Here is a 15,253-nt window from a genome sequence, read left to right on the forward strand (position 1 = left end):
AGGATCAAATGAAGTAACATAAAGTGCTTCTTATAACAGTGTCTGATATAAAGTAAGCACTATGTTAGCTGTTTAGTATCTCAAACCCACCCACATATTGACTAACAAGGTTTTCCATTTAAAAAAATCATATTCCCAAAGGTGAGATATTTTGCCTCAGTTGCTTAATACCCAACTGACAGGTCCTGCTTCATGCTGCAAATACTGACTTGTATTTCTCCTTTGAATAGACTGATTTCATATTACTTTAGTAAAGATTCATTGAAACAAAGGAATGAAATATACCAGATAGTGTTTTTAAAAAATTTTTTAATGAAGAAATAATTCCATTCCAAAATATAGACACACAATTAAGTAGTTTAATCACTTCAAAATATAACATGTCCCCAGAAGGTTCCAACACACACACACACACACACACACACACACACAACAATACTTAACAGTAATACAAAAACGCCATACAATAGTAGTTTTGTTACAATACCAATGGACATTGTGAAATCTTTAGGGTCTCTGAATTGGTTACTTCAAATGGTGTCAAATTACAGTAGTCATAATTAAAAATGTCTTATAGTTAATTAGCCTCAAGTTGTAATGCTTCTGATTTTTTTCTCTTTTTGGTTCAAAAGTAAAAATGCCCTTTCTTCTGAGGACACAGTGGAGTTCTTGTTTGTGGCTCCTTGCATGGAATCGAACCAAGGTGATTGCAGCAATCAGAAGTTGCCGTATTTACAATGTTTATCTACAGTTAACAGCCAAGAACTAATAATGGTGGACGAAGATGATCAAAATAAAAGCGACATCAGTGCTCAATTATGATGCAACAGTTTGGCTCATGCATACTAAGAAAATACATAGTATATCACAACAAAGGCCACACTCTTATGCATTTAAGTTCACATTACTACTTACAAATGAACCTTCCCTGACTTATCATTCGAGAATCCATTTTTCACAATCTCCAGCACATCTCCCTCTGACCAACCAAACTTACCCCAACTTCCGTCCTGACCAACCACAACTGATTCCTGAATCCCATACAGTAGACTTCACCCTCCTCCTTCCCTCCATTAACATGGTGCCGTGGAAGAGGGTTGGCTGTGTTAGACCAGTGCTCATTAATAGGCTCCATCTCTAATGGAGATGAATGTGCAATTCATCGTGGAACAAGAAAGACCCCTCCCCCCCAAAAAAAGATATAGTTGTGTCTAATGGACAGGACAGGTAAAACCTGCTGGGTTTGCTCTTAGAAGAGGCCCCAAAAGTAAATTTGGAGAGCCAAGGAAAGAAACCCACCCAAAATCACCAAAACCCAAAACAACACACGCCATTTTGTCTCGATTACAGGACAGGGGTGCTTGAGTCTGGTCTCAGTGCTGACGTGGAGCTAAGAGAAAGAAAAGGTGGCTGGTTAGTCAGGAACTGGTCATTGGCAGCAGTTCTAGAGTCCTTGTAATGGCTTTGTACGATGGTATCAACAACCGTGTGATGGAGTTGGCAATGAAAGCTACAATAAGGGGGAAGATTATCAGCAAAACAGTTCAAACCTTAGACAAACATTCTGATGTAGGGACACAAAGTGACAACAGATGTCAGCTCAGTCCAGTCAGTAGCTGCATGCCACTTGCAGGGTCAGAGTTCTGAGTTCCAGAACTACCTGGCTATGATGTAGAGCTGACAGCAATGTAGGTAGCTGGGATGTAGTGGTTTTAAGTACTGAGTATGAGGCACCAGGGACCACCTGCTCCATCTAGAGAGGTATGGTTTCACAGAAGATGGGCAGTGTGAAGGAGATGAACATTAAGATATACCAACAAAACCCGCAATAAAATCTATCTGTGCAAAACAATCTGAGAACTGTACTGAGCAGTTGTGCCACTTTGGTGTCAGCCCGTTCTCAGGGACATTTGTCAGACTGGTTCTCTGGAAGAAGTATGATTAAGTTCGTCAATGGATAGAAGGGGCTCCTTACTAATGCCAACCAAGAGCTTTGCTGTAGCTAAGGCAAGTGATTTTATTCTGAAGGGTAGCCAAAGAGGTTGTTTCTGATCAAATGAAGAGATAGGAACATCTTAGAGCCCTACTGGAGAGGGGGCTGGAAGATGTCAGGATGTCTGTTCTCAGCTGGGTACCCACTGACTACCAACTGTTGGGGTGGGGAAAGGTTTCTGCCAGCCCTGGAAGCAAAATCAAATTGCTTAAGTTTTAAGGTTGACACAGAGCCTGTCTTGTTTATTCTGAATAAGGCCTTTTCAGAGATTTTATTATACAACTTGATTCTAAAGCAGTGGTTCTTAACCTTTATCATGCAACAGAATCACCTGGAAGGCTTATTAAAACACAGATTGCTGAGCCCAACCCCCAGAGTTTCTGACTCAGTAGGCCTGGGTTGGAGCCCAAGAATTTGCATTTCTAAATAAATTCCCAGGTGATGCTGATGCTGCTGCTTTCTGGTCCAAGGAACACACTTTGAAGCATGAATTCCAGAGAAGCTACCAATTTAAGTATAATGTACCTCACTTTGCTGCAGGATTTTTATTCCGTCAAACCTTGAAGAAGACAGGTTATTTTTTCATTTCCCAGGAATCCTCAAGGGAGGTCTTTAGCACTCCCCCAAAAGGGTCCTCATAAAGGACCATCAGCAGAGTCTTTCTTTCTCCCTTCTTTGACGGTTCTTTTGCACACCAGCTCTTCCCTGAGTGCAAAATCCCAACTCAATTGAGAAGATCATTTTCCTTTCACAAGACCACAGAAAGCTGCATGCAGAAGACCAGGTAGCCAGCTAAGGCAATAAACATTCAGAAACAAAAGAGAGTGAACGTTTTTGCAAGCGCACTTTTTAAGCCTGTACAATTAAAGCTGAAGGCCTCCAAACAACCTGATAGGGGAACTTGTGGATGAGCGGTGCTGTTAGAGACATGCTCCCTAAAGCTAAAACAAGAGGAACAAGACCGTGAAAGAGCAGAAATCACTTCAGTCCGTTTGGGGATCTTATGGCACCTGTGGTTTATAAACAGCTTTAGTAATGAGTATTTCAAAACATAGTTCACAGTTTTTAAGAAGATCTGTGCTGACTTTAAAAACTAGATTCTATATAATTTGAATGGTTTTTTTTTTTTGAATATGACATCTGTTTGGAAAAAATATTTACACTAAATTCTATGGCTGATTGGCTAGAATATCTTGAAAGAAAACAACCTCAAGTTGGAAAGAAGCCCCAAAGACTGGATTATCCTGGTGTGTTTGGTTCAAGTCACTGCTCACAGAGACTTGGAGACAACAGCAGACAGTGCAGGCCAAGGACCCTTCTTAGCTTTCAGGCTCTGAGTCTGTACACTCAGGAAGCACATCCTTCAGGGTCAATGAGTAATTGCAAGTGGTTGTTTTTTCCCAATTGCTGTGGAAAAAAAATGTACATTGTATAATAAACTGTTTTGCTAAAATCTCAAAGAATTCAGAAATCAAACTTCTGGCTATAAACAGTATTAATATCGTCATTGTAAACTGAACAGGTTCACTATCATGTGCAAAGGTTTAAAATGCTTATTAATACTGCCATCATGAGAAACAGCAGCATGGGTTTTCAGCCTGTGGCTTTTTTGTTCATTTTAAACCAGAGATGAGCCATGTTACAGAAGATGTAGCTGATAAGTTAGCTGTGAACAGAAGTCTTTTTTTTTTTTTTCCTTTTTAAAACACACACACCTATGAACTATAAATCTTAGAACAAAACGTTAGCTGCACTACAGTCAGCGGAAAAACGTCTTTAGGGGCGGGGTCTGCCAGGAGCGGCTGCGTGGGGCGGGTCCTCTCTCCGGTGAGGTTGCTGCCAGGCTGCAGTCTTCTCCTCTGTGTGGGTGGGTGCAGTGCTCCCCTTCACCATCAGCTCTCATTACTTTCATCATATGTCTGACTATAGTTTGCCTGGGAATAAGGAACGTGTAATTTTTTTAAAAGATGAAAACTGTTCTCTAAATTAGGATTAGGAAGCTAGGATCCCCTCCCCAACCCCCCACCCCCCCGACACACACACACACACACACACACACATTCTCTCTCTCTCTCTCTCTCTCTCCTCCCTTACTCTAACAACCAGGAATGAATGTCCTGGGACACAGTGTGCTATTTATTGTATCTTCTGAAAGAGAGGACAAGAATCCTCATGCTCATTCTCTTGCTCAATGGGTACCTGAAGCGTTAAAGTAATGCAAAGCTGTCCTTTGCACAAGTAGATAAGAGCACCGACTCATCATCAGAATGCCATGCTAATTAAAAAAAAATTTAAAAAACCCACTTTCGATCTTCAAATCCTCCAATTTCTGAAGTTAGGCTGTGGTTGGCCAAGGAGAGCGAAAGACTATGTGGCCAGAGGGATGGAAAAGGGACGAATCTAAGATTTGAGTGGGTTCAATTGGGGTTTTGGTGGACTCCAAGCTGAGTGCTGACCCCTATGGACACTGTTTCTTCCAAGGTGGCTAGCTGAAAAGCAACAAACCAGGTTTTATTGGTTTTTGTGTTGATGAGTGCATTTTTACTTCAAACAGGCCTACGGCTCCTTTCAAGCACAGGATGGGTCCCACTTCATGGTCTTGACCCATGTAGGGCTCTGTCCGTGGAGGCCTAACCGATTTGGAGCCAATGAGGTTGGCTTTAGGACATGTGGGTAAAAGACACATGTACTTTGGTATAATTTCTAGCCTTGCAGTACAGTCAGAAAGTCAAGCAAATAGATTTCAATACCATTAACTGCTCTAAAATTTCAGCTGTATTTCAGTAGGATAGGACTAGCTACAAAGAAGAAAAGCCACTAGCTTCTGCATTCCTGCAGGGTTTGAGCAGTTTTTCAATGAATTTTGGCCAAGTGGCTGATTTAGTGTAGGCTGGTTCATGTCTTGAAACCTGTGGAATGCCAGGTAGGTAGGTATAGGATGCATTAAATGGCAGAGGTTCACAGCTGTATTAATTTTTCATTGCCAGATTTTTACCAAAGATAAAAAAATTGCCTAATAATTTTCAAAGTACTGAAATATTTGGCTTTTAGGTATAAGGAGCAAATGCCACTTTTTATCTGGGTTTATGTCAAGGATAATTTATTAGGCTTTTTAAAGAATATATTTTTCTAAGTAACTACTGATGTTTAAATAACATGCAGAACAAAAATAAATCGCAGGAGCTAAGAGAAAGAAAATACTATTAAAGGAAAAAGCTTGCTCCTTTGGGACTAGATTTGTTATAACTGGAGTGAATATTTTCAGAAACAGCTCCGAGATTTTTTCACTGATATGTTACAATGTATCAGGTGAAGCATTCTTCAATTCAAGGGAGGCAGAATAGAGTGGGGTCAATAAGATTCTTCCTTTCACACCAAAAGGGCCTTATGGCTCCAAAAGTATATTTCATAATAGCAATTATGCTATGATTTGTACTTGCTTAGTCTTAACCTGAGGACTGAGACAGGTGTGTAGTGTTTGAGCTAGAATGTATTCTTTACTAATTGATGCCATTTAGGAAATAACGTCCCGTTTTCAATTTAGCAGCCAGACTTATGGGACTCCATGGTTGGAAAAGACTGCATAACAACAGTTGGTACAAGTGCTTGGGCCAGTGGAGCTAGATCCCTATGAGAGAGATACTAGCTTAGAACTAGGCTGAGGGACAACTAAGTGGCCAGTAGCTGGAGCCAGAGAAACCATCTAGACTTATGGGACAGTGCAGCTGAAGGTACATCACATCAAATCATTGCCCATAGCTAGATCCTAGCCTTATTTACAAAAAATAGAGGGTGCAAGCTAGTTCTGAGTCCCAGGGCTTCCTGTACCCTTATGTCCTAATTAAAGCAGCTTCCAGGAATTAAATTGCTTATAAAGCACTGAGGATAGTACCAGGCATGTATGAGTGTGCTCATTAAAATTATAGTGTGCCTGCCACTATGGTAAGCTCTTTAAAAACTGTATCTCAGTGAGGACCACCTCTCTCTGACGTAGGTATTATCATGTATTTTATACAGAGGGAATGGAGACTCATAGAGGTTGAATAATTTGCCCAAAGTTATGCTGTTGAAATTTGGTGAAACTTGCATTTGAAATTGGGTCTATTAGAGTCCAGAGCATAAACTTCATATCATCACACTCAGGTGGATCCTGCCAGTCAAGTGCTGTTCTTTCTCCATTAAAAAAATTACTGAGGACTTTCCATGTATGTAGGTGGGTCCTTGGGGGGGGGGGTTAGGATCAGATGCTACATAAATGATATTTTTATTGTTATAGCTTCCTGAATTCCACAAAGGACTTGAATTAGCTATTCCAAAAATAAAAGGCTGCAGAAGCTTTCCTCTATGCTTTGCTTCTTTTGTTTTTGCTTTTGTTTTGGTTTTGTCTGCACTTGTTAAGGACACATCTTTGACCTCTTGGGTCCCCGAGGACAGCATGACTAAGGAGCTGACCCATCTCCAGAAGTGCTGAGCAAGCTTGGACTTTTCCTTTGCAAGTGATAGAGAGGCTAAAACTTGGGTGCTGTTTGGTATTCTAGAAGTTTCTGTGCCATTTTTACTAATTAACAGAGTTAAAAAGTCAATTCCCAAGGTTGTTTTCCAAATTTCCACTGGAGGGTAAAGGAATGCTCCATAGACCAGGATGATCCTTTGACAAAAGCAGGGAAGGAGAATATTTTATCACATAGAAACATCTAAGAGAGAGTGACTGTGAATTTAGGTTACAAGTTAGGAGAATTCAGTGTACAGTGACCACGCGTCCTCCTAGATGAGAGGGTACTTACTTGAGAGGAGAGTGATAAAAGGATATTGTATTCAACCTTGCAAGCTGACCTGTGGGTGACAAAGGACACAAACAAGAAAGGTGACATGTCAAGTCTGTGATGCAGTCAAGCTGGTGAATTATTTGGTTGGAAGCCATGCACAAAGAGAAAGAGAGAGCGTGTGATGAATGACAGTAGCATTCTGATCCATCGAACAACCATATGCTCACAGAGCAGTCAAGGAAAATCGCTTCAACATTCTCCAAGGGACACACAGGCCTGTCATACTCCCTTAGCCCTTTTCTTTGCCTTTCCCTTGAAGTCACTGGGCATGGAAAGGAAAGGAGAGAGAGAAGACGACGTTTAAGATTTACCAGAGATGGCAAAAGCTCCAACTGGATCTTAAGCTATATAGAATTTCCCTTCATTTTACTCATATACATTAAATTCCTAATTCATTAAAACAAATAAACTCTAGAATTTCAGTACCTGTTGCCACCCCGATCCAGACACTGATATGAGCTCCAAGAGAGAGGCCTAACAGGAACCAGAATAGTGATTATTTAACTACATCTGTCTTTCCGCTATGCAGCAGAGCCAAATGAGATATGTATGGAACATCCCTCAGAGTTCCCAGAGATACCCTGGCGGCTTCATCCAGGCTCATTTTCTTCTGTGGATGGGCCACAGAAATTACAAAGAAAGAGCCTTCTCCATGGGTCTGTACTTTAGGTGACATGGACTATTTCTGCAGCACTGAAGCATGGCATTACATATACACTCACTGTTCTGACTGTTTTTTTTTTTGTATAACTAGACCAACATTTTACTTGCTTGTGAAATATAGTTGTTAAACCAAAAAGGTGAATGGGACATTCCGAAGAGACAAAACTTGGAGTGGGATTGGTGGGCTTCAATTTTCCTCTTGCTACATTCTTCTTGGGAAAATATTTCAAAACTTAATCTATAAACATAGGTGGAATAGAAGATAATTTATTCTCTCTGCTTCTCTTCCTTTCACTAACACAGTGAGAGAGAGATTACTGCTGACCTAAGAATGTGGAAAAAGTTCTCTGGCTATTGGACAGAAAGCCTGACAATACAATAACCCACTGTGGCCTGGGGAGAAGCAGGTCTCAAATAGGCAAACATCCCTAAACTCCCAGCATCCCAAGAAAACTTGGGTGGATAACAGGGAAAGGAAACATATAAGAAAGACAAACATGATAGTAGAGCAGTCTCCATGGGAAATGGATCCCCTTTAGGACAAGTTACTAATTACACTTATTGCCAATAGTATGTGTTATGTTCAGTGAATTCTCAGATGGATTAATATAGTCCAGTATATCTGACAATCTGTCCATCCACACTCCGCTGAATCTGGGGCCTGTAGTCCCCGCAACATTTCTCCGTGAGATTTGCCTCTTGTCTACTATTTACATTTGATATGGGATGGGTGGTAAGGGAGACTGAGGACAAATGATTCAAGAGAGGAGATATATCTATGTTTATTCAATTTCCTTGTGCCTTGGTCTCTGTACCTCTTTTTCATCTATGAGAAAAAGCATCTTTCCTAATGATCTTGGAGGACTATGGACTGTTATCCACCATGTTTCTGCTAATGTGACAACACCTCTTTTCACTTTCCAGATCAGAATTTATAATACATGGTGAGTGACAGCTATAAGAAGTATTTAAAATTCTTAGTGTCTAGAACATGGACTAAGTAGTCAGAATATTCCAGAAAGGGAGGGTGGAAGGAAGGAGAAGGCTCTGATTTCTTTCAGTAATGCAAGAGACCAGCTACAGAGGGGCTGGAGAAGAAGTGGTGGGTGGAGTGGGCCTGGCTGCCATTACCTGGTAGGCTTCATCCTGCAGCTTCTGCTTCAGGTATTCCTCCATCTTGAGCTCATTCTCCAGCTGCCGGATGGAGTCGTTCTCATAGTTCTCATCCTCAGGCTGCACATAGGGATCCCCATCTTCTGTAACCCTGGAATAAACCACAGATGGAGTTTGGGAGGCACATTTACTTTGGCCTCTGATTCACTTCTTCACTTCAACTAGCTTCAACTCAGCATCTTTTGTTATCTAATAGAAAACTTAAAACAAACAAACAAAAAACAGCAAAAATCTTTGGAAACACAAGATCAAGGTATTCTCCTATGTGATTTTTCATTGATTATCTATATTTTTCTAGGGCTTACAGGAATGAGTTGCCCTTTAAATGTTCATTAGTCTTAATTTTTTAAGATAAGGCAGGTTTATCTTTCAAATGGATATAGTTTTCCCAATCTGGTCACTTTTTTTTTTTTTAAATGGAATCCAAGAACATTTTCTATAAGGAAAGTGAGCCCTCTAGTGAAATAAAGATTAAGGACATTTGTTCATAATTTAACCCTCTCTGGGTTATGCATATGTGTAGGCCTGTGCATCAATGTGCTTTATTATTATAGTGGAATTAAGTCTCAGAATATCAGTTAATCAGTGTGAGGAAGGCTAATACTCTAACCCATCGCTCCTGATCTTAAAAATGTATACTAGCTCTAAATCTATGAAATCCATTTAAATTGTCCAATTCCACTATGAAACAAATAGATAAGAATGGCCTCACTCACTAATGTGTGACTCTTTCTCCATCTATTTATCCTAATATATATATAGCTCTTAGGACATAAATTCACTAACTAAATTATATGACTAAAATGCTTTTAGGGTAAAATGCAGTACATGTTTAGATAGTATAGATATTAAAATATCCCCTAAAATTAAAAGAGTAGTCAAAGAGAAGTTTCTGGATGGGACCTTAAATGCCATGGCTCATGTTTATTTATATCTGTACAGCATGTTCTCAATATTTTTAGAGGTTTGGGGTCAAGATAAATAGGTCTGTGAGGCCTCTATGTACTTTCTCTCCCCAACTCCTGCAGCAGTGTTGGTAGCTGTCACCATTCTGGTGACTGTAGAGTGAGGTGACTTGAGCTGCAGTCTTGGATCTTAGGATTGGAATGAGAAAATTTTAAGTAACCACCCTGTAAATGCTTAATCATAGAAAGCCAAGTAGATATGTGTTTACCAGGCTAAACTGATGACATGTACTTCATCATTTACAATAACAAACAAATCGAATAATTCTAAATCATAGAAAAAAGGACAAGAGAGCCAACTACAATTAAAAGCAGCAGCCCACTGCCATGTTAAATGATCTTATAACTGTCTTGTTCTGATCTATACTCTGCCTTTTCACAGATGCTTTCAAAGCAGGTTTATTTATAATTCATTATTACTGGTCTTTTACCCACAGCTTGGATTGGGAGCCAAAACACCAGAAAGGCCTCTGTTTAGTTTCTTCTTTGGGTCTTTAAAACAGCCAGTTTATTTTTGTAGACTAGGCCGCAGTACTTTGCACATTAAGCACCATGACCCTTCTGTAGTTTTTTGAATGGTTAGCCATTCCTTTTTCCAGCCTTTTGGTGAACCTCTGCCCATTCTTCTCCCAACACCCTGTGCCTTGCTCTCCTAAGGGCCCACGCTCTTGATTTCCTTTGTTTTACTCTGTTCCCTCCCAAGCTGGGCTCTGCAGCTCTGTCTAGCTTCACCTTTGTTTCTCAGCTTTGGTTTCCTCTGACTACTTTGAGCTGATCCAGCGTCACAGCAAGTCTAATAGGGGCATCACTGATTCTGCTGGCTTCTATCAAGGACCAGAAGGCTAACTGAATGAAAACTTTTGCAAAACATCTTTTGAAAGCCAGATCTACACATATTCAACAAATCAACCAAATTGGATTTCTTTCTATTGAGATTTTATACATTTAGAGTTATGTGCTGCATAACAATGTTTTGGTCAAAACCAACTGCATATATTACAGTGGTCCCATAAGATTATAATAGAACTGAAAAATTCTTATTGCCTAATGACATCATGGCTGTCATAACCTCATAGTGCAACATGTTACTCATGTGGTTGTGACGATGCTGCTGTAAACAAACCTACTACTTTGCCAGTTGTATAAAAAGTATAGTCCATACAATTATGTACAGTACGTAATATCTGATAATGATAATACATGGCTACGTTACTGGTTCACGTTTTTACTATATGTTTTAGTGTTACTTTCTACTTATAAAAAAAAGTTTCCTGCTAAACAGTATGCTGTGTTATGGTAGCAGCAGCCCCATACATCTCATATTTACTTTGTCTCTTGATTGCATCAGTTTCCCTTGTGCTTGATTCAACTCTGTTTTAATGAGATTTAATCTACAGTGATGTGCTGTATAGGCTTGTAGCCTAGGAGCAATAGGCTATGCCACATAGCCTGGGGCACAGTAGACTATACCATCTACCTTTGTGTAAGTGCACTCGATGATGTTTGGACAATGAGGAAATTGCCTAACGATGCATTTCCCAAAACATAGCCCTATTATTAAGAGGAACATGACTGTACTTATTTTAATTCCTATTGCTTATATGATGTTGCTAATCCCATTCTGAACAGAGGTTTCTCCAGCATCATGGGGTCCTCCAAGTGCAGATAGAGAAAATTCAGGATAACTTATCTCCTGAACTAGTCAGTGAGTCCTGGAAGGCTGGGAGTGATTTTTTTTTTAACACTACTTTGTATAAAACTAGCACAGTACTTTGGGTGAGGTAGCCTCTCAATAAGCATTGGTCGGTTTTGGTTATTGATACTTTCTGGAAGTTGTGATGGAGGAAAGTCACAGTGCCAAATTTAAATGTAAAACCCATCTACCTCTTCTGTCAGAAAAGGAAGCTGCATCATCTCTTTTCAAAATAAAGAATGAATAACCACCTATTCATTTTCCTATGCTCCCTACAGTGTTCTGTTACCAAGAAAATGGCCCCAGGCAGAAGATACTCACACATCACTGCGCGTGGTGCTTGGAGTAGCTCCACTGTGCAAGTACCCGGGTTTCCGGGCATGAATTTGCGCTAGAAAAGCCTTTTCGGAAGTTGGCGATGGAACCAGATCCTCAAACTGAGTCCGAGCAAATTCAGAATCCACATTACTCTCAGTTTCACTCCCCACCTCTGTTACGTACAATTGAAGAAATAAAGAATGACTTGTTAGTTTTTATGATTGACAAATAAAGGGCTAGGCTTAATATAAATCTACCTGGGCTATGTAAAACAAAAACCAGTTATTGTATGTAAGTCAAGTAAGTGTTTTTTTAAATTCCAAATGAGAATTGAAACTTGACATGAATTATTGTAAAATTATTTGCTATACAGTATTGTCTCATTTTCTTAAATCTCTGTAATGTAATGAGGACTCTTGTGTATTAATAATTTCAAACTTCTATTTTTGCTCTTTTATAGAAGTTTTCAGTAAATCGTTACTTTTGCTTAATATTACTTTAATTTAGGAAATACAAACCTAAAGTATTACATTCATTTAATATTTTAAAGTATTATAAGAATATAAACTAATAATACTTGAGACTTCTACAATAAGAATAATATTTTTAGTAATCACCTGCTACGGCAGTGGGTAGGTACCATTAACCATGAGGTATTAACTGCTGTCATTTTTACCCTATTTGGTATTCTTAATCTAAAATAGCAACAATTTTCATTACTTTAATTCTTATTATAGAGGTTTTAAGAAATTTAAATCCAGATTTTTTTTTAATATTGAAGTTTTACTTCTTACAGTTGTTGTAATCTCAACTACATGACCATAATCTTGCCAGGCAGATATCTTGCTAAGTATGCTTTAAGGAGTAGATGAGATGCTTTAGTAACTGGTAATATAGTTATCTGAAAATTCATGCTGTTAAAGTTCTTAAAACTCTGCATAGTATTATTAGGATAAAGGTACGATTTTGTGCTACTTCTAACCTGTGCAGCTCTTTCTTTAGAGATACTGCAAAGCTAAATTTCAGGTTAGCCTCATTCAAATAGCCATTTGTTCCTAATGAACAGAGTCTAAGTTAGCAAATAAAACATTTGACCTTATGAGATAACTTTTGCATCATGCCACTTTGGATCATGATTGATACAAACAGTGACTATCTTTGGTTTCCTGTATTATAAATCTATTTAAATATTTTTCTCTATTATTTTATGCATTATTAACTTTCTGCAGTAAGCATGTATTAATAGTCTTCTCGTCAACACATATAAACATTAATTTAAAAATCTGAATATAGCAACAAAACATCATATGATCTTTTAAAAATCTTTATATTTGATAATGAGCATATCTCTAATAGAGGCCCCTAGTACAATACGTTTGGGTCCCTCTGCGATCAGAAGACAAATGGGAGGGGACCAACGACGCACCGGAATTCAGCTCTTTCACAAGAGAGGACATGGTGTTAGTGATGGAATCCGCTGCCACTAATAAGTCATTCCTTAAATTTCTTCTTGAACCTTAAGTGAAGAAGAAATGACAAATTAAAAAAAAAAAAATCAAAGGCTTTCCTTTTTCCGAAATTTTATGCTGTTTATCATTTCCATTGCCATTCTAAAGCAAGAAAACTCCCAAGACTCCTTTTTAGTTGTGCTTTGGTTCATTTCCTGAAAAAAAAAAGTACATTGTGTTTAGGACAGTGGCCTTTGATGTAGGAAGACATGGCAACTGACTGGGGTTCATATAATTTATTTTCCGAATAGGGACAATTTTGCAAGTGATCGCCCTTCTTAAGAATAACCCACATCTACATAGTGAGTTATTCATTTGCCAGGAGAGCTGTGCCTTCCTAGCTGCCATTATACTATCATTTCAGCCATTAGCTGGTGGCTGAGCCCATTGGATTCTGACCTCTCACCACAGCCCGTGTCCAATCAGGCCTCCCAGAGTTCCCTTTCCCATTATAGGTACCTCTTAGGAGTGGGAATCCTATGCACTGAATGTCCCAGAATATGGAAAAGAGGCAAAAATTCTTGCTCCAGCTGCCCAGATAAGGGCAAAAGATTCATGTCTGTGGTACCCTGAACTAGAACTTAGACTATGTTGCTTTCTTTTAATTTTTTTAAAGATTTTATTTATTCATTTTTAGAGAGAGGGGATGGGAGGGAGAAAGAAAGGGAGAGAAACATGGACGGCTTGCCTCTCATAAGCCCCCTAAACCCAACAGGACTGGACCTGCAATTCAGGAATGTACCCTGACTGGGAATCACACTGGCAACCTTTTGCTTTGTGGAATGACACCCAACCAACTCAGCCACACCAGTCAGGGCTGGACCATGTTTCTTCATGGTAGAGAAAGATTAGTATGATGTTTCAGGCACACTAAGGTTTAAATGGGATTTGTGGGCTGGCCTGGGAACCAGGCAAGGTTGAGATGAGACAGAAGGCTAGTCACCATAATTTTGGAATAAAGGGCTCAAGATTTCAAATACCTGATTTATAGATGAACTTATGCAGCACATTTCTGACATTTCTCATAAAGTCAAACTAAATAAGTAACATAATAAATACACAAAAATTTAAGAAATCAAAGTTAGATAAAATAGTAAATAAAATGGAATATTCAAACTGACTTAAAACCTCTTCAAAATATTAAAAAGATAAGTTATTTTATACAACAAATTATTTTATTTTTCAGAAGCAAAAACCCTATTATGGATCTTCCCTTTTCCCTCAAAACAGAGAGTGCATCATCTTTCCCTGTAAAATATAAGTTTTTGTCCCGCTTACACAGTGGGTGAGGAAGTCAGTGTCCTCATACTTTTTTATAGCTGCAAGTTACTGATGTTAAAAAAAAGTTTTTAAAAATTTGCTAGACAAAAGGTGATATTCATTCAACTTTGTATTTCTACAATGATTTGTGGGATGGAACATCTCATATTGTTATTGGCAATTTATATTTCCTCTTCTGTCTGTTCATATTCTTCACCTATTTTTATTCTGGGGATGTCTTGCTGATTTCTATATGCTTCACGTCTAACTGAAATGATGAAACTTAACTGCCACATATGTTGAGTAACGGTTTACTCAAGTCTCCTTTTTGTGTGTGTGTTTTGACTGTTTGTATTTCTTTTTGCCCTAAAACCAGTAGTCAAATATGATTCGCTTCACCTTAAGTCTGTCTGTGAGGACGTGGAATGGTGCCATGACAAACTGCCAATTTCAAGAAAATACAAATCAGGGACCAAAAGAAACATGCACGTACTTGTGTGAAAAATAAAGAGTATGTGTCTATTAAAACACACCTAACTGTATACATTTATATATAAGTGGAAAGTTGAAAAGGACTAAACTGTTAATAGTGTTTACTTCTAGGAATGAGATTGGCAGGGTGAGTGTCTGCAGGAGGATTTCCCCCTCCTAATTTTCCCTACATTAAAAACGTAACAGCAAGAAAAAGTTATAAAATGTGAAGATATTTCCAAATGGGTAAATCACTTGCCTTGGGACAAGTGCCCCGCCCTACCACCTTGCGCATGTAAACAAAGGGGCAGCCAGCGGAGAATGCTGTCTGCCATCTCCCCACACTCTTGGCTCTCCTCCGTTAACCACAGGGGCCTAAACGG

At 39.0% G+C, this 15,253-nt stretch overlaps 1 protein-coding gene across 1 annotated transcript in view; it reads right to left on the reverse strand.

The window, feature by feature from the left end:
* Positions 1-1,321: 1,321 nt before the first annotated feature.
* DTNA (dystrobrevin alpha) overlaps positions 1,322-15,253 on the reverse strand; it is a 271,240-nt gene continuing 257,308 nt past the window's right edge. The window contains exons 20-24 of the mRNA XM_090285660.1: positions 13,058-13,147; positions 11,635-11,803; positions 8,614-8,746; positions 6,778-6,826; positions 1,322-3,927 (exon numbers count right to left, since the gene is read on the reverse strand). Coding sequence (XP_090141786.1) covers positions 6,809-6,826; positions 8,614-8,746; positions 11,635-11,803; positions 13,058-13,147 — 410 coding nt within the window. The 3' untranslated portion in view covers positions 1,322-3,927; positions 6,778-6,808. The remainder of the gene's footprint in view (positions 3,928-6,777; positions 6,827-8,613; positions 8,747-11,634; positions 11,804-13,057; positions 13,148-15,253) is intronic.

The sequence above is a fragment of the Furipterus horrens genome, unplaced genomic scaffold (assembly GCF_987537825.1).
Source record: "Furipterus horrens unplaced genomic scaffold, mFurHor1.1.pri manual_scaffold_8, whole genome shotgun sequence".
Classification (NCBI taxonomy): Eukaryota; Metazoa; Chordata; class Mammalia; order Chiroptera; family Furipteridae; genus Furipterus; species Furipterus horrens.